The following is a 17,854-nucleotide window of genomic DNA, read 5'->3' as shown; positions in this document are numbered from 1 at the left end:
TGTTATAAGTGACGTTGTGGGAGCCATTGCGGCGGAGGCAGAAAATACGTTTCCACAGAGCCCAATTGGGAGGGATTCCGAGGAAACATTCGCAAAGAGTGATGAAGATGGAAATGTGAAGGATGGAATTGGGGGTCAACTGGTGCAGTTGAATCCCATAAACAAAAAGAAGACCGCGGAGGAAATCGTGGATTGGGGTCGAGAGGCCGCGGATAAGATGATCAACAAAACTAACCCGATACTCCATTGGAGGCTTGGGGTAGCTTTCTTCGCTAGGAAAGCGGATGGCGTCCTCCTTCTTCATGAGGCCAAGCCTCTTCGCATATTGGAGTCTTGGTTGGAGATTTTGGATCTCTCCCACTCAAGATCCTCGGCGGCCATCTTGGATTCCGGAGTCTTGTGGCGAGTCGGAACGCGTGCGCGGTGGCATCAACGGCAATGGCGAGTAATGTGTGTGCGTGCGGAAGATCGAGAGAAAGATTGGGCGCGGGGAGAGGTTTTGCGAAGAGGAGCAATTGAGCGGCGCAAGCAGGATGAACGGAGGTTGAAGAAAGGTTTATATAAGAATCGGGTGAAGCAGTGTGCCGTTGGATGAAGAGATCGTGTGGTGAGAATAGATCTTCTAGATACAAGGGTAAAAAGGTATTTTTACTGAGATAGGCGTTACTGTACGTGCGCCGAGAAAAGCGGAGGACGTGTGTCCCCCACTTGCACGACGTGTCAACATGGTGGAAGCAATGGACCCACAGGGCAGAAAAATCACGACTATTCGAGAAGGATGAAGTAAATTTGGTTAAGGGAAGCATGTCGACAAGAAAAGTTAAAAAAGATTGGCGACAGGAAGAATTATTCAATACTTCGGGAGCCTTTGATCAAAAACAAGTTTTTCCCCAAATGCTCGGGGGCTACTTCGACAAAAAGTAAACTTTCGACTATGGCAATATAGAAATTGCGGGAGCCTACAACCAAGCACAAGTTCTTGGCTGTAGCCTCGGGGGCTACTCCCATCGGGAGCGCTGTTCGCGCACCCGAGAGATAAAAAAAGAGAGAGAAGGAGAAAGAGATCATATTGGGAAGTAATGAAAATATAGCGACAAGGTGGATTAAAATGTTGAGCCTACAACCAAGCACAAGTTCTTGGTTGTAGCCTCGGGGGCTACTCCCATCGGGAACGCTGTTCGCGTGCCCGATGAAATTAACAAAGGAAAAAATAGAAAAGCAAGAGAGTATATTTCGAGTTATAATTAACTCTACATATACTCCCATCGGGAGAGCAATATAAGTCATATTTGACTCGATAAAATGTGCCATTCCAACAATGGAAAAGCACTCGACAATATATTCTCAGAACGCCGAAGTTGCGATCAATTTCTGAATGCCGCAAATTTGCGAAGGTAAGACCCCAGATCCGTTCTGCTGGGCGTGGCATCGCCGAAGACTGCGCTCTGCTACTTTTATCCGTATCAACAGATACGAAGAAAAATCCTAACGGACGCGTTAGGTACCCGATAAATTTGACTGGGACTCGACAGAATGGTAAGACCTTAAGCGGCACCTGTCGAAGTTTACACCAGTATCCCGAGATCATGTCTAGGGACGTGATTTTGAAGTAGGTTTTTGCGGATTGCCACTAGAGCAGTTAACTAGTACCTGATCCGTCAGATGAACTAGCCCCAACTACCATTATCCCTGTACAATATAGAATCTTATGTGAAGAAATATAAAAAAGTTAAAGCTTTCGAATAAAAATAAACAGTGGAGATTTTCCCTGATTCTACGATTCAAGCAAAATCTCGGGGGCTACTGACATAGGCATCCCAAATGGGCCTACCGAAGATAGTACCCGGGGTTTACTGAAGGCCCACTACCCGAAGAATAAGAAGATTCGGGAGCCCAAGATATATTAAGGAAAGTCAAGAGTTGTAATAGGAAGTGTTATTTGTAATCTGGCGGGATGAGTTAGAAACCGTCCCGGACTCTGTAACTTGTATAGCACGAATCCCTCGGCTCCACCTCCTATATAAAGGGGGAGGCGAGGGACGAAAAGGGAATCGAATCATTGTCTGCAAACCTTAGTTTTCATATTCGTCGAGTACTTTCCGGCTGAAACCTTCGGGATCTACTTACCCTCTACTTCCAACTAAACCCTAGCCTACAATCCATAGGCATTGACAAGTTGATACCTTGTCACCAAGTCTACGCCGAGGTCGCCATCTACGCTGAGAAATTGCACAAGAAGATAATCAGATTTTGTATGCTAGAGACTCCCCACAACGGAGTTGCGATGTTTAATATTCTGCTAAAAAGCTTGCAAGAATGGAATATTGAGGACAAGCATTGGGTTGAGTCGTACTTGGCAAACTGTATACCTGTGATCCTTGATCCACGGTTCAAAAAAGAATTCATTGAGTTTCGACTCAAGCAAGCCTTTGGATCAAATGCCACTGAACACGTGAGCAAGGTGGAAGCAACCCTCAATGGCCTCTTCAAGGAGTATTCTTCGCAAATGTCAAATTCATCGAATGAGTCATCACAAGGAGAGTATAATGACGAGGTTGGGATGGAACATAATAACCTTGCTGATTGGGACAAGCATTTGAGCAATAAGCAACGACAGCCTACCAATGAACTTGAAACATATTTGAAAGAGGATCTCTTCCCTCGAAGAGATGATTTTAATATTCTTGAATGGTGGGCGCTTCACTCTTCAAAATACCCTGTACTTTCTCGAATAGCTCGGGATATTCTTGCTGTGCCTGCTTCCGTGGTACCCTCGGAATCAGCTTTTAGTACTGGACAACGAGTTGTAAGCGACTACAGAAGTAGATTGAAGAGTACAACTGTTGAAACCCTGATATGTCTTCAAGATTGGTTAAAACATGTTCAGTCACTTGCTCATATTGTGGATGATGATGATCTGTGAGGTGGTATGATATACGAGGAGGTACAACGCTGGATTCTTTCATAGTCTCTGTACTGTAATATTCTTACTTTTTATGCAGCTGTTTTTGCCATGTTTTCATTCAGAGATAGAAGGTGTAGTTGATCTGTTCTCTGCTGCTCAGTTTATCTTTATTTGATCTAAGTTATCAAACCTGCCCTGTTTCTTTTGGCCACGAAATGTTTGTTTTGGTCAGGCATATATTAACTTCATAATTTGGGTCTTGTGTGTTATTTTTACTTCCGGTCAGGCCTTGTAGAGCTTTGTCGCTCAAGTAAAAGTAGGTTCTACAAAAACTTACTTTCGGTTCGGAACACTGGTTCAACAAGTAGTTAGTAAGAAACTTATGTTCAGTGTAAACATACATACAAACATGAGTATAGGCAGCTGCACACTGCACTTTGTAAACTGAGAGATGTACACGTGCTATAGTTTGCATTGATGTGTTTTCTTCTTATATGATCATTTCTTGCTTTCTAGCTTTAGAATAAGGCATTTGTACTGCATGTTTTTACCTGTGCTTCATTGTATTGTTGCTCACCTAGATTTTGGGTATTATTCATTGCCAGTGCTCCTGCTTTGCAGATTCACATATGCATAGTGATTCACATATGCTCCTGCTGTGCTAAATATAATTAGCCATTCATATTATTTTAGGTGTCAAATATGAACATAATGAAGATATTCCATGTTTACCTATTGAAAGAACATCTCTCATATTATGTTTTGAGTGTTTGATGTCAATGTATGTGATACACTAATGGTTGTTTAAGTAGTACAGGGATTACATAGATACATTTGTATGTGTGTTGGATGTGGTCAGTGCTGTCAAAAAGCATTTGCAGAAATGTTCATCAGGCCGGATAATCCGGGCCTGATATTTCCAAAATATCCGGCCCCCAGAATTTCGGCTAAGGACTTGGGGAAATGAGGCTTAGTATAGGGGCCGGATATTTGCCCGGATTTTGTCCCGGTTTTGTCCCAGGGCCGGATAATCCGGGCCGGACATTTCAAGAATATCCGGCCCCCTCGAAAACGGCTAAGGATTTCAGGAAAAGCAGCTCAGTATAGGGGCCGGACATTTTCCCGGACATTGTCCTGGTTTTGTACCAGGAGGCCGGATTATCCGGGGGGGCGGATTATCCGGCCCTAACTTAGGCCGGATTATCCGGCCCCCGGGAAGGCACAACGGCTGGATTTTGGGGAGGGGTATTTATACCCCTCTTCTTCTTCCTTCCCCCTTTGCTCAATCATTGCACAAGAAATCTGCCAAGCTTCACCTCCATTAGAGCCACCTCAAGAAACACAAGATTTGCAAGATCTCCTTCCTCCCCCAACCAAAGCTCTTGATCTTTGGAGATTCGAAGGAGAAGCCACCGATCTACATCCTCACTGAAGCGATTTTCATTTCCCCCTCATTTGTTTGAGGGATCTCATGCTAGTGTTCCTATTTGGTTCCCTAGTTGATTTGTGTTGATGTGTTGTTGTTGATATTGTTGTATTGTTACAGATTTGGGAGCCTCCAATTCGGTTGTGGATGTGTGCCTCAAGAACCTTGTAAAGGCCCGGTTTCCGCCTCGAGGAAATCCCTTAGTGGAAGTGGGCTAGGCCTTCGTGGCGTTGCTCACAGGAGATCTGAGTGAAGCCTTCGTGGCTGTTGGTTTGGCTTGCGTAGCAACCACACTCCTCCAAACGTAGACGTACCTTCTTGCAAAGGAAGGGAACTACGGGAATCATCTCCGTGTCATCGCGTGCTCCACTCTCGGTTACCTCTATCCCATTCTATCTCCTATATATTGCGTAGCTATATCTTGCTTAGTTGATAATCTTGTCATATAGGTAAATTCACTTAGTTGCATATCTAGAGAATTTACCTTTGTATCAAGCCTAAATTGAAAAAGAACTAAAAATTGGTTAGCATCTATTCACCCCCCCTCTAGGTGCGGCATACGATCCTTTCACCTATGTTCTAGCCTTGGGCATTGCTCGAGTGACTATCCTAGACATGTATTACTTTTGGGTTCCCTTTTATTCTCATATACTATACAGTCTATCTGATTTACACACAGAGAAGTTATATTTAGCATGACTCAAAATTTCAGGTGCATTTCCCTTTATTTTAATAAGATGTTTGGAAGGCTCCTGTTCATCTGCTGATGCTGCTCCCTGGTTTCACTTGAAGATGTAGATTCATGCCAAGTTGATCTCAGCTGCTAAAAGGGTGGTATATTCATGAACCGTGGTGACCTCTGTTATTTCACATTTGAACAAGAACTCTAAAATGCTCACAGTTTGTTGTTTCTAGAGGTTATCTCTACTGGATGCTCGTTTTTGTTTTGGCTGCATCAATTCCATGTATCGATATGCCTGCCTCATAGATTGTGCTTAAATTGTTGGACAAGATTATGTGTACCATGTATGTCAGTTGAATGCTTTGGTCATGACCTTGTATCAGTATGCAGACCTCAATTCTAATTTGGAAGATTTGTGTTATTTAATATTATTCTCTGTTATTTATGCCTGTCCAACGAAAAAAGAATCCTTAGAAAAAAATATGTGCAGTACACAAGAAAACTTATATTAGTGATACAGAGTTGTAGAAATGGCTACTGTTATGTGCTACAAGAGATGCACCGTAGAAATAGACTGGCATCAAAGTGGAGCTCGAGCCGCTAGAGCCTGAAACGGAAGCGTGGAGTGGCTATCGCGGCGCCGCAAAGCCGCGCAAAGCCGCCAGAAATGGTAAATGGCTGCCACAAATACAGCTAATCACTTATGTGGCTGAAGCGGCACTCCATTTGTGTCCAGCGGTTCAGCCATTTACATCCTGATGCAGGACGGAGCGCCACATAACAATAGATGATGTATTCTAACAATGTTGCGAGGCAGAGAAAAGTATGAACCACAAGGGTGTACCTGTAAAGTACCCGCCCGTCTTCTCCTACCGTCCACCGGCCAAAATTCCTCTCTACCGTCTTCCGCTTTGTCCACCATGGATGCCGACGGCCCCGCCGCTCCGCTCTATCCGCCGATTGCCGCCGACGTTCCCACCCCCGCCGCCGCTTCCACGCGCCCCACCTCCGACGATGCGTTCGTCGACGCCACCGACACCCTCCCTCATCCGCCGCCCCCTCCCCTCACATCGTCCTCCTCCACGCTCCGCCGCCGCCCGCGCCGCGCCAAATCTGTCAAGGAACCCGATCAGGTGCCCTCCCCCTCGGCTTCCGCCTCCTCCGCCGTCACCGCGGCCGACGAACCCGTCAAGGCCGGGCCCGATTCATCCGAGGCCACAAGCGCGGCTTCCGCCGCTTCCACCGTCGACGAGCCCACCAAGGCCGAACCCGAATCCTCCGAGGCCACCAGCGCAGCTCCCGCCGCCTCCACGGTCACCGCGGCCGACGAGCCCGTCAAGGCCGACCCCCATTCCTCCGAGACCACCATCTTTCCCCGTTCTCCACCGCCCCCGGAAGAGGAATTGGACAAAAAAGATTCTTCCGAGACCACCATCTTTCCCCGCTCTCCCCCGCCCCCGGAAGAGGAATTGGACAAAAAGGATTCCTCCTCCTCCTCGTCGTCAGACGACGAGGAGCAGGCTGTAGCACTGTATCACAGGCCTCCGCCGGCGGGGCCGCCGGGCATGCTCGAGTCCCTGGCCGTGCTCATCATCAAAGCGGTGGCGTTCCAGGTGAGCGCGCTCATCGCCTTCATCACCTTCCCGGTGCGGCTGCTGCAGTGGTGGTACCTCTTCGTCACGGACCCGGTGGGCTCGGCGCGGCGAGCGCACGACTGGGCGCTCGGGGCGGTGGGGCAGGCCACCGGCGCGGTGGCCGCGCAGCTCGGGGGCGGCGAGGGGGTGGGGCGCGTGGCGGGGAGGCTGGCGTGGGGGTCGCTCTGGGCCGTGTACGTCTGCGTGGTCCTCTGCGCGCTGCTCATCATGGCGTTCCTCGGAGGGGGGCTCCTGGTGGGGAAGATGGTGGAGGAGCCCGTTCAGGTGACGGAGACCCTGAATTTCGATTACACCAAGCCGAGCCCCGTGGCGTTCGTGCCCGTGCGGCGGTTGGTGCCGCCGCATCAGCGGATGCAGCTCGAGGTGTCGCTCACGCTGCCCGAGTCGGATTACAACAGGAGGCTCGGCGTTTTCCAGGTACCTTTCTTGCTGGTCCTTGTCATAGTGGTTTGGTATGATCGTCTCTTTGAAATTGGTCTTCGGTAATCGCTATCAAGGAAACAAATTATACTGGATTGAAGTTTTGTCAGATGAAGCGATGATTAGAACTTTAGGGTCCTGCCAATTTCTGTGTTTCATCGTCTAGTTGCAGAAGCATAGATATAGGTTAATAACTGCAACTTTGATGTGCATTCACATGTTCAACTCCAATTTTGTTAGAAAAGAAGCTGCCTATCATAGAAGGTTTATACATTGGGTTCTGCTATATATACACTTAATTTTGAAGTTCATCTGAACTATGCAGTGCGATTCAACCAGAAATTTTGCTCCACCTAATCTTGTTCTGTGGAATGAAAAGAAGTTCTGGTACAGTCTTGTGAAGTTGGGATACAAATTGAGGCGTAGTTAGCGGTTGATGTTTGGTAATGCGCTTACTATTACTGAATTCAGCAAACCGCGTAAATTTCACTGGTTGATGTTTCATCATCTCTTTGAAAATTGTATTACCCTGGGTTTGTAAGTTACACTAATACTATGTAAAGTCCATTATCCAGTGGTATTGCTCTTGACATTTCATCTCTGTCTAGGATGTTATGGGGAAAAAAATTCCTACCACTTTGATTTGTAAAATGTAAATTGGACTATACCTAGATAAACTCTATTATCTAATTTCTCTTTCATTTAGTGCAAGGACACTATGATACATATGTGTGCAAGTTGATTATGAAGAGAACATGTAGCCAAAAATCGATATTTCTAATATAATCCAAGCATATGAGATTATATAATCCACTACAATGGCAATGGGAGCCAGACTACAAAGTAGATATCTGAAATGCAAATCCGTGTTGAATAGGTAAACCAGTGAATCTAAAACATGTTTGGTGGGATAGACATAGTGCACTGTGTGTCTGTGTGTCAGGCTGCCAATGTTAATGGATTGACTCGGCTATGAAGTTCAGTTGATGATCTATTCTCTGGCAGCAGACTCCCAGCAAGCAAACTAGCAACTGCAAGAGCTCAAGCCTTAGTAACATAATAACCATGGTTTGCAGCCAGATTGACCCCATGTTTTCAATAAGACAGACCATTTCTGCTTCTGCAGTTCAACTTTGATGATGAAATTTCTGTCTCTCCAACTGATTGTGTCATACTTTTGAATAGTGTCAAGGCATTATATACCCGGTTCATGTTTTCAGAATTATATGTGTTGCAAGCTCGTCGTGTGTATGCATGCATAATATAGATAGTTCCAGTTGCAAAGCTCTTTATATTAGTTCAATGGATAATCTACAGACTCCCAAAAGCAAACAGGCAACTCCATGTGCCCAAATCTCATAAGGTTTGCAGCCAAATTTGGTCGTATGTTTTTCAACAAGAGAGACCGTTTCTACCTCGACAGTTAAATTTCATGACGAAAATGTCCGTTTCTATCCAGTTCGTGCTTTCTTGATACTTCTCTTCAGAATTATATGAGTTTCAAGCTCGTAGTATTAGTGTATGCACAATAATGATAGTTCAAGTCTCTCCATGTTTAGCAGTATCTGTAGAAAATTGTATCATAGCAAAATATCTTGTATCTCCATCTGATTTCCTTTTTTCCCCTTTGAGTTCAGGTAAGGGCAGAGTTTCTATCTGCAAATGGAAAAGTGGTCTCTGCGACGAGCCACCCATGCATGCTGAAGTTCAAGAGTGTCCACATGCATTTCATAGAAACTTTTTTCCAGAGTTTTTCTCTCTTGACGGGCTACTCGTCAGAATCCCAGGTCATCAGACTAAAAATGAGCGGTATCAAGGAGGCTTTTGAACCAATAACAGGAGTGACGATAATGCTCGAGCAGCGAGCCGAGTTTAGTCCTGGTGCAGGCATCCCGGAGATATATGCTGCATCGCTATTGCTTGAGGCCGAGCTTCCTCTGATCAAGAGAATACTCTGGAACTGGAGGTGGACTCTGTTTGTTTGGAGCAGCATGGGGTTCTTCGTTTTTGAGTTGTTGTTTGCCCTTGTTTGTTGTAGAACTTGTATATTTCCCAGGGGTGGGCATCATGCTGTAGCTCCTTAGGGGCAGCTCATGTAATGTACACTTCGAAATAAATGCAAAGATGGTGTCACGGTCGACTACTAATCATGCTGACGATGCTAGTTTTTTCTTCCACCATGCCTAGCATTGACAGTGCATACATGGTACTATATTCTCGCTGTAAAGAAAAATATAACCAATTCTACTGCTGTAACTCATATCAGAAATGTTTTTTGAATGATGGAAAAATGTTAAAGCATGCATCAATGCTGAACTCCAACTGCGTTTTATACAGCTTCTGTCATGAAACTTCACATCCTCTGAGTAAAGAAGTTCGGGCCCAAGAAGTTATGCCTTTGTTTTTCTTTGGTTGCTGCTAGTACCATGAGGATTAATCATGCTTGTTATTGCTGAGTATCAGATATTCCTTATAATGATGCTTCTGAAAGATCAGTAAGCAGAAATGCTGTTCTTTTGCTGCAACAAGGTTCAATACTTCTGTGGCACGTAGCTCTAAGAGGATTCATTTCAAGCTCAGCTATATCTTCCATTTCAGTGTTAACTTCACCAAGATGCTGTCATTTGATGCAGGATTGGAGTGCTCATGCGCTGTCTGCAATGTAGAATTGGTTGTGCAGTCGATTAATCGATTACTCTGTAGGATATCATTGTCTTTTTTGTTTGGCTGAATCAAGTGGTGAGAATTTTCCTGTATCTTTTTTCCTTTGAACCTTTAATCATTCATTCCTTTTATTGATTGCACGATGGATATTTCTCTTGATTATGGTGTGAATAATGGCATTGCAGTAACAGGTTGTCGCCGTAGCCAGAGTGCAGCCGTGCAAGATGTCAGGAACAGGTATATTTGAGCAGTTGAGCACCAGTTTAGTCATAAATTCCCTAGATCTATACAATTGGTTTACTTTCTGTCCATCGGTACATTCGGAGTGCATTTGTTAAAATTCTTAGTCTGAATTTATTATCAATGATACCATTCTACCAGCGATAGACTAGCAAGGGTCTGTTTCTTCGGTGAGTCTGTTAATGGCATCCATGCTAACAACCACGAGTGAGATCCTGTAATACTGTGTTCGGCGGCTTTAATTCTCTACTGGTTGGAAGGTCAGATTAATCTCGATTAAGATGCTAGATTGGATCATATGCAGTATGCAAGTTGGTAAAGAAGTATTGTTTCATCCACTCAACCAAATAAACAATTTGGTTCTTTTTTTGAGCCAAAGCACTAGAGTATATTATACACGGGGCAAGATTATAAGATCTATTCAGAACAACCATGTTAAAGGGTGGAAATTTCCATATGAGACTCCCAACTTTTTTTTTCTCTCGCCATCTGCAGAACTGACAGTGTATACATGGTACTACTTGATAACCAGTTCCATTGCTGCAACTAGTATCATACAATGTTTTAAATGGTGGAAAAGTGTTCGATCATGCTTCATGCACTCATGCTGAACTATTACTAAGTACTCCGTATATTTTATACAGCCTCTGACGTGAATCTTCCCATCCTCTGAAGTAAACAAGTTCTGCCCTTTTTTTTAATATAACGATGAGCTTTGCATGTGCATAGTTGTATCAGATATTCAGATTACCAACCTCGAAAAAAAAAAGATATTCAGATTACATGTTTAATATGTGTACTGGTGCTTCTGGATGGCCTGCAAGCAGATCTGTCGTTTTTTTTTCTGCAACATGAGTGACTACTCTGTTTCTTTTGACAGCACATGAATAAATACTTTTCTTTTGGACAATGAGTGCACATGAATAAATACTATTGTGGCAGGTAGCGCCAAGAAAATTCTTTCAGATCCAGTTATTCCTTGTAAACATTATAATTAACTTCACCAAAATGCTGACATTTCAAGTGGGGTTGGAACATGCGCGCTCTGCACTGTGTCATTGGCTTTTGCGTCGATTAATCGATTCTTCTGCAGGATATCATTGCTCTGTTTTTTTTCTCGGTTGGCAAAGAATCCTGGTGACCACTGGCATTAGTGGACAAAATACCCCCAGAAGGTTTGTGAAAAGAACTCATAAATTCGTAAAAATTGTCAAAACTATTTAAATTCGAATAAATTATATAAATTCCGTTGAATTTCGTCCTGTAGAAAGTTTTCTCAGCGGTATCTGGAATAACCGGTTTTCGGCGAGAAAAAAAACCCTAGGGCTGAAGAAAGTGGTGAGAACTTTGCTGAATGAAGGCTTGTGCAGCAAAGGTAAACTTGTCGGTTCGTCCGTAGGATCTCGTTGTTTGTTTGGTTGGTTTTCGGCTGAATCAAGTGGTGGGGATCTTACTGTGCATCTGTACCTTCGTCGCTTTGAACCACTGATAATTTGCTCTCTTGCTGATTACACAAGGAATGTTCCCGTAGATTAACGATTTAGAAGTTGGCGTTGCGGTAACCAGTTGCTGCTGGAGCCAGAGGTTGAGTCGTGCAAGATGTCAGGGACATGTAATTCTGCCAGAGCAGTTGAGCCCCAATGCTTAAGGCATGAGCCACAAAGTCATAATACTACGGATCCATACAATCGGACTTCCCGTCCAGCGTCCATCGGTACATTCAGAGTTCACTTTTCAAAATTCTTGGTCTGAATATCTTATCAGTAGTACACCCCTTTCTACCAGCAAAGGGTCCGTGTCTTTGGTGAGTCTGTGGTGGCTTCCAGGCTAACAACCACGAGGTGAGGTGAGACTTCATTGTACTTGTACCTTGCCTGCATCACCAAGAAATAAGATCACCGGGGCCTCTTTCCGTTGAGCTGTAACCCATTCTGCACCGTGCGAGAGGAAGTGGGCTTGCCACCCGCAGCAGAGCAGAGCAGAACGGTGGTTGCTTGCACGGATCCTGAATCGCTCAAATGGCAATATTCTCGTCGCGGTGTCAAGGATGAACAGAAGCCCCGGATCTGCTGCTAGCTATCTGCAGGCTCCTCATGGTGCGAGTGTGCTGTGCTGAAACTCTGGTGACGCTGCCACTACCAGGCCAGCATTCTATGGTCGAGGTGCACTGGCTGCGACTTGCTAGTGACACAGACGCGTGATCTGCTGCGAGCTAGGACCGAGGTAAACACGCCAAATGGTGACTGTCTGCCGATTTCCGGGATAATCAACCTATCGACTTCACCAGTGTCAGTGTGGTTCCCGTAATATATATGCATATTTACGCGAAGAATCTGCAACTGCAACGGCAACATCCAGCTGCAGATCGGCTTAACTCTGCTCTTCTGGATTGAGAGGCCAGCATTAGGCTTGATTAACGGTATGCTGGATGACATCACTACACACTCTACTCAAGTGGGAAAATAAAATTACTGCCGTCCAGTCAAGCAAACAATTTTGCTGCTGCGTAACCATTATCAAACCGAGTCTTGCGTCAGTCCCCACAACATGTTCCAAGTGTCTGCATTTTGTTTTGCGGGTCTAAGTGTATGCATTGTTTGATCCAAATCGTAATCACGTGCTCCCCCGCCCGTTAATCGCTTTAAGCACTAATAATTGCACTCTCAGTAGATAATGCTAAATAATGCTGGATTGTATCGGACGCAACGCAACGAGTGTAAATCTCACGCGCGTGCCACAGCTCACAGGACGCCTCATACAGCAATCATGTGTCTTGTGATGGATGTTCTAGCTAATGCAAGGTAGAATGATCACACCACGGCGAGATGCACATTTGCGGACAGGGCACTCTCCCGTAAACGAGAAGTCAAGTAGGAGCACATGGGATCCTCTCTCTCTCTAACATTACTAATTTCTCCGGATCAATTTAACATGCCCGCACATAGTTAAATAAATTGCTTTGACTGTTATTTTGGTCAACAATATATGAAATATATGTCACCCAAATTATATCATTGGAAACCTTTTTTAAATACGAATCTAATAGTATAGATTTTCTATACATATAAATTTATATTCTATTGACTAAATTAATGGTTAAACTTTATCTTAAACTGCGTGCGCATCTGTTAAATCGATCCAGAGAAAATAGTGTAGATGGGGTCAAGGGATGGAAGAATCAAGACCTGATTTTCCTAATTTAGTACTAGTGCTCTTTTACTAACTTCGGAATCTTATTTATTCATTTATGTATTACTTTCTTTGGTCTTCTAAATTTTGATGCTTTAGCCATCCGCGGAGGCTTTACAATATGGAAGCGGCTATCGATTAACGAGGACATCATCCTAACCTCGGTTGCATCTCGATCTTTAAAATATAGGTGCTACTATTGCTAAATTAGTTCTCACTGAGATGGCGTCACTTCAATCTCAATTGCAACCAATGTGCACCTCTCAGACATGCATCATGACATAAATCCAAATGTTTGCATATTATTTCCTAGCTGCAACATGTGTGCAACTCTTAACATAGAATTAATCACCGCGGGATTCAAAAGTAAAGGGCTTCATTGGGCTATAATTTAATTCTTGGTCGATCGAGAAAAACAATTAATATATGATTTTGATAATTAACCTCTCCTAATTATAAAACCTAGAAATTTGTTGTGTCATGAAATTTACTTCCTAGGTAAAATCTATGCATACTGATTTCGCACACCGGAGCTCCCGACCTTTCCCCAACCTCTCTCTCCCAGGCGATAAGGGAGGCGACTAGGGGAACCTCTTTCCTTCCGTCCGCCGCCGCTGAAGACAGGGGCTTTCTCCCCCTCCTCTCCTCGCCCCGGCGGCGGCGGGTGGGGGAGGAAGCCCCGGTGGTCTTTGGCCGGCGTGTAGATAGGTGTAGGCTAGGGTTTGCGGGCGGTGCTCGGTCGGTGTCGACGCCGTCGCCGCGAATAAAGTTTTCCGGGTCACCGTCTCGGCGGCGCCGTCGTGTGTCGCTGAGGAGCCGCGGATCTAGGCTTCCCAGGCGAGATCGTCGAGGCGACGGCGGGGATCTCGTCGGGGGATTTTGCTTCTCGTCTTCGTCCTCGTCACGTTGGCGTCCCCTCCGCCGCCGTCGGGAAGACGAGATCTGTACAGGAGTTCTCTTCGCCGGCCTCGTCGGGCTGGCGCTGGTCTCGGAGGTGGTGTGGTTCGTGCTGGGCTGCGGTTCCGTGGCAGGCGGATTTGGTGCTGCCTCTCGACGTCGGTCGATGAGGCTGGCCGGATCTCGAGATCGACGACAAGCTCGGGGCTGGGCCCCAACGGACGAGCCCCAACGACAAGGTGAGCATCTCCGGTGCTCCACTATTGAGGTTCTTAAAGCCCAAGTGTGGCAATGGAGCTGCGTCGACCTCGGGCATGGTGGTTTCTGCTGCTCCCTCTCTTGGTGGTCGCCGTGGCGGCGCCGGAGTTTCGGCGGCGGATCGGATCTGGTGCAGAGATCCCCGAGGACTACTCTTTATTTTTTCTCTTTTGGGGGTTCTTTCTGCAAAATGTATGGGCCTACGTGTCCTTCTGGACCGTTCTGTGTCGGTGTATACGTTCTGTGTACTCCTGTTTGATATAATGAAATACGTATGCATCTCAAAACTGATTTCGCACACCCAATTAAAAATCTTTAAAGTTGATGCTTGAATCATCAGAGGTTTGATAAAAAAATTTATCCAAAATAACTATCTGGACTCCGTCCCTTTGCCACATGCACTGAGAGTTGCCTCTTCTTCCTCGCGAACGACGCTATTTTTAGCTTTACTATTCGAATCCCGCCCAATGGTTGTTGTCACAAACATGACTTGAAGTATCGTCACGCCCCTTTCTCGTCTTTGTCTTCGTATTCTTCGAACCTATTTCATTATCTTCCTCCCCATTCGCCTTCATTCTCCTCTTGCCCCGCTCCTCACCCCCTTCGCCTTCCTTCTACCTGCGTTTGGGATTATAAGGCTAGCGTGTGTTTCTAGATTATCAATTTGACCAACATAATATGAATTATACAACACACAAATTATATCATTAGGAAGTAGAATATCTAAACTTTTAATGATACATGTTTCGTAATATATACTTTGTATTTTGTTGATCGAATTTTACAATCTAGAAAAACACGTGGCATTATATCCCAAACGAAGAATCAAGACCTGATTTCTCTAATTTAGTACTAGTGCTCTTTTAACTTCGGAATCTTATTTGTTCATTTACGCGAGTGGTGTTTTAAAACATGGGAGTACCCTATATTTTGAAATGCATCTTACACACATTTTAAACTCCAAAAAATTGGAAAAAAAATCCGCACTTACATCTTCACGTGCTACGAACTCATAAAGTCGTTTCATAGAAAATCGACTTATCATGTGACGTGTGTAAAAAAGACAAAATTCAGTGCTAAAAATAATGGTTTACACAAGATAAATTTTCTCTTTTTTACAGAGACCATAAAAAATGATGGTTTTTCGTAAAACTTGACGAACACACATATATTATGAAGATGTACATGTACAATTTTTTGACACTTCAAAATATGATTTTTTTTGGTAGAGTGAGCGTACGCACCTGGGACTGAATTGAATTTCTGTTCATTACTTTCTTTGGTCTACAAAATTTTGATGTTTTAACCATCCGTAGAGTCTTTAAAATATGGGAGCGACTATGGATTAACGAAGACATCATCGTAATCTCGGTTGCATCTTGATCTTTAAAATACGGGAGCTACTATTGCTAAATTAGTTCCCACTGAGATGGCGTCACTTCAATCTCAATTGCAACCAATGTGCTCGTCTCAGACATGCACCATGACATAAATCCAAATGTTTGCATACTATTTTCTACTTGCAACTTTTGTGCAAGTCTGAACATAGAATGAATCACCATGGGATCCAAAAGTACGGGACTTTATTCGGCTCAAACTTAATTCTCAGTCGACCGAGCAAAATCGTTAATAAGTGGTTTTGATAATTAACCTCTTCTAATTATAAAACCTAGAAACTTTGCTGTGTCATGAAATTTGAAAAATCTATGCATGCTGATTTCATACATCCAACTGAAAATCTATAAACTTGATGTTTGAATCATAAGAGGTTTGATAAAAAAAAAGTTATCCAAAATAACTGTCTGGACTCCGCCCCCTTTGCCACATGCACCTAGAGTTCCCTCCACCTCATGTTGTAGCCTCTTCTTCCTCACCAATAACGCCATTTTAGCTTACAAGTGTTACTATTCGAATCCGTCCACGTCCCAAACATTGACTTGAAGTATCGTCATACCCCACTCAGGTTGTCTCATCTTCCTCGTCCTCGTATTCTTCAAACCTCTTTCATGATCTTACTCCCCATTCGCCTTCCTTCTCCTCTTGCCCCACTCCTCATCCCCTTTGCCTTCTACCTTCGTTCGGGATTATAAGGCCAATGTGTGTTCCTGGATTATCAACTTGACCAACATACCATGAATTATACAACACACAAATTATATCATTAGAAAGTAGAATATCTAAACTTTCTAATCATACTGTACATGCATTAGGAATCTCAATTAATTATTTTCTATTTTGTATGGAATTATTTTACCTTACACGCATGGTAATTCTATTATGTATGGAATTATACAACACAAATTATATCATTGTAAGGAATCTCAATTGATGTTTTCTATTTTGTAAGGCATGATAATGTTATGTATGACTAGATATAGATAACATTACCATGCCTTACACGCAGCACTATACGGTGGGCTGGGACGATACTAGGATTTGCTACGTGTTGTTGTGAACTCTATCTTCATAAGTATCGTGTTGCGAACTCTATGTCATTTCGAACCATGTCTGTAATGCTACTTGTTGTTTGAATCTACGTGCTACGATGTGAGCTATGATGTGTTATATGTGTATGTTCTGAAATTGCTATTGTTGTGTTCAAAACTGTTTAACTAAGGCAAGAATTTTCATGGTTTTAACACAAGTCAACAAGTGGCGCCCCTCACACTGGCGCCACACCTCACTATGTGGCGCCCATGGCATCGGCGCCACATATGTTGATTATATGTCAAAAACATCCAGGGGCTCTGGACGCTTGGTCCTTAGCCGTTTTGGCGAGGCTGTTTATGTGGCGCCCGTGGCATCGGCGCCACACATAGAGCCTCGCCAAAACGCTAAGTCCCAGACGATTTGTCTTACAGTATGTTTGGGCAATTACAAGTGCATGTGTGGCGCCGATGGGAGCAGTGCCACATATCCTGCCACGTCGGAACGGCCCACCAGCTCAGCGTCGAGGGCACCACGTCGGCTGGGAGAGTAGCGCCGAAGGCACGGGCGCCACTCAGGCACGTGTGGCGCCCATGGGAGTGGCGCCACACAAAAGGGTTAGATGGGTGAAATAGTTTGCCGAAGAATCAGTCTGTGCTATAGTTGGAACAAAGGATTATTTTTTGTGTAAATCGCCGCACTGACCTTTATCAAATCCTGCTCTAAAAGGAGAAAAAAAAGAGGGTACGCGCGCTATACGAGTGAAATGCATCAGCAGTCCTCAAACTTACCGGTTATGTCTAAAACTGTCCTCAATCTCAGTACTTGCCTTACCGCAGTCCCCCAACTTGCTCCAAATGTTCATGTACGGTCCAAAGTACAGAGACCAGCGTATACTGCTGATGTGTCATTCCAGGCTGGCCCAAAACATATCCTAATCTGCCACACGTGTGGGTCCCACATATCAATAGTGGAAGAAAAAAAATAAAAACTCAAGCAGCCAGAGAGTATTCAAACTCACGACCATATGCATGGGCCTACTATCCCATACAGGAATGCCACAAAAATTACTATCGCTTGATGTTATAAAT

General features: G+C 44.4%; 2 protein-coding genes across 2 annotated transcripts; both read left to right on the top strand.

The window, feature by feature from the left end:
• Window positions 1–2,284: 2,284 nt before the first annotated feature.
• Window positions 2,285–2,923, top strand: LOC139831802 (zinc finger BED domain-containing protein RICESLEEPER 2-like). Its single transcript, XM_071821135.1, has one exon. It carries the CDS (start codon window positions 2,285–2,287, stop codon window positions 2,921–2,923), a length of 639 nt encoding a protein of 212 aa, XP_071677236.1.
• Window positions 2,924–5,793: 2,870 nt separating this feature from the next.
• On the top strand, window positions 5,794–9,235 carry LOC127302616 (seipin-3). The gene is made up of 2 exons (XM_051333108.2): window positions 5,794–7,085; window positions 8,726–9,235. The coding sequence occupies exons 1-2, from the start codon at window positions 5,817–5,819 to the stop codon at window positions 9,170–9,172; spliced, it is 1,716 nt and encodes a 571-aa protein (XP_051189068.1). The 5' UTR covers window positions 5,794–5,816; the 3' UTR covers window positions 9,173–9,235.
• The last annotated feature ends 8,619 nt before the right edge of the window (window positions 9,236–17,854 follow it).

Source organism: Lolium perenne, chromosome 5 (genome assembly GCF_019359855.2).
Source record: "Lolium perenne isolate Kyuss_39 chromosome 5, Kyuss_2.0, whole genome shotgun sequence".
NCBI lineage: Eukaryota > Viridiplantae > Streptophyta > Magnoliopsida > Poales > Poaceae > Lolium > Lolium perenne.
Note: the sequence above shows the minus strand (reverse complement) of the source record. Positions and strands in the feature narration are given on the sequence as shown.

What these genes read in the sequence shown, in the direction of transcription:
- LOC139831802 (XM_071821135.1), top strand. Translation starts at nt 2,285, where the DNA reads ATGTTTAATATTCTGCTAAAAAGCTTGCAAGAATGGAATATTGAGGAC.
- LOC127302616 (XM_051333108.2), top strand. Translation starts at nt 5,817, where the DNA reads ATGTTGCGAGGCAGAGAAAAGTATGAACCACAAGGGTGTACCTGTAAA. An exon ending in GGAGGCTCGGCGTTTTCCAG is followed by an intron (nt 7,086 to 8,725) that starts GTACCTTTCTTG and finishes CTTTGAGTTCAG; the next exon opens with GTAAGGGCAGAGTTTCTATC.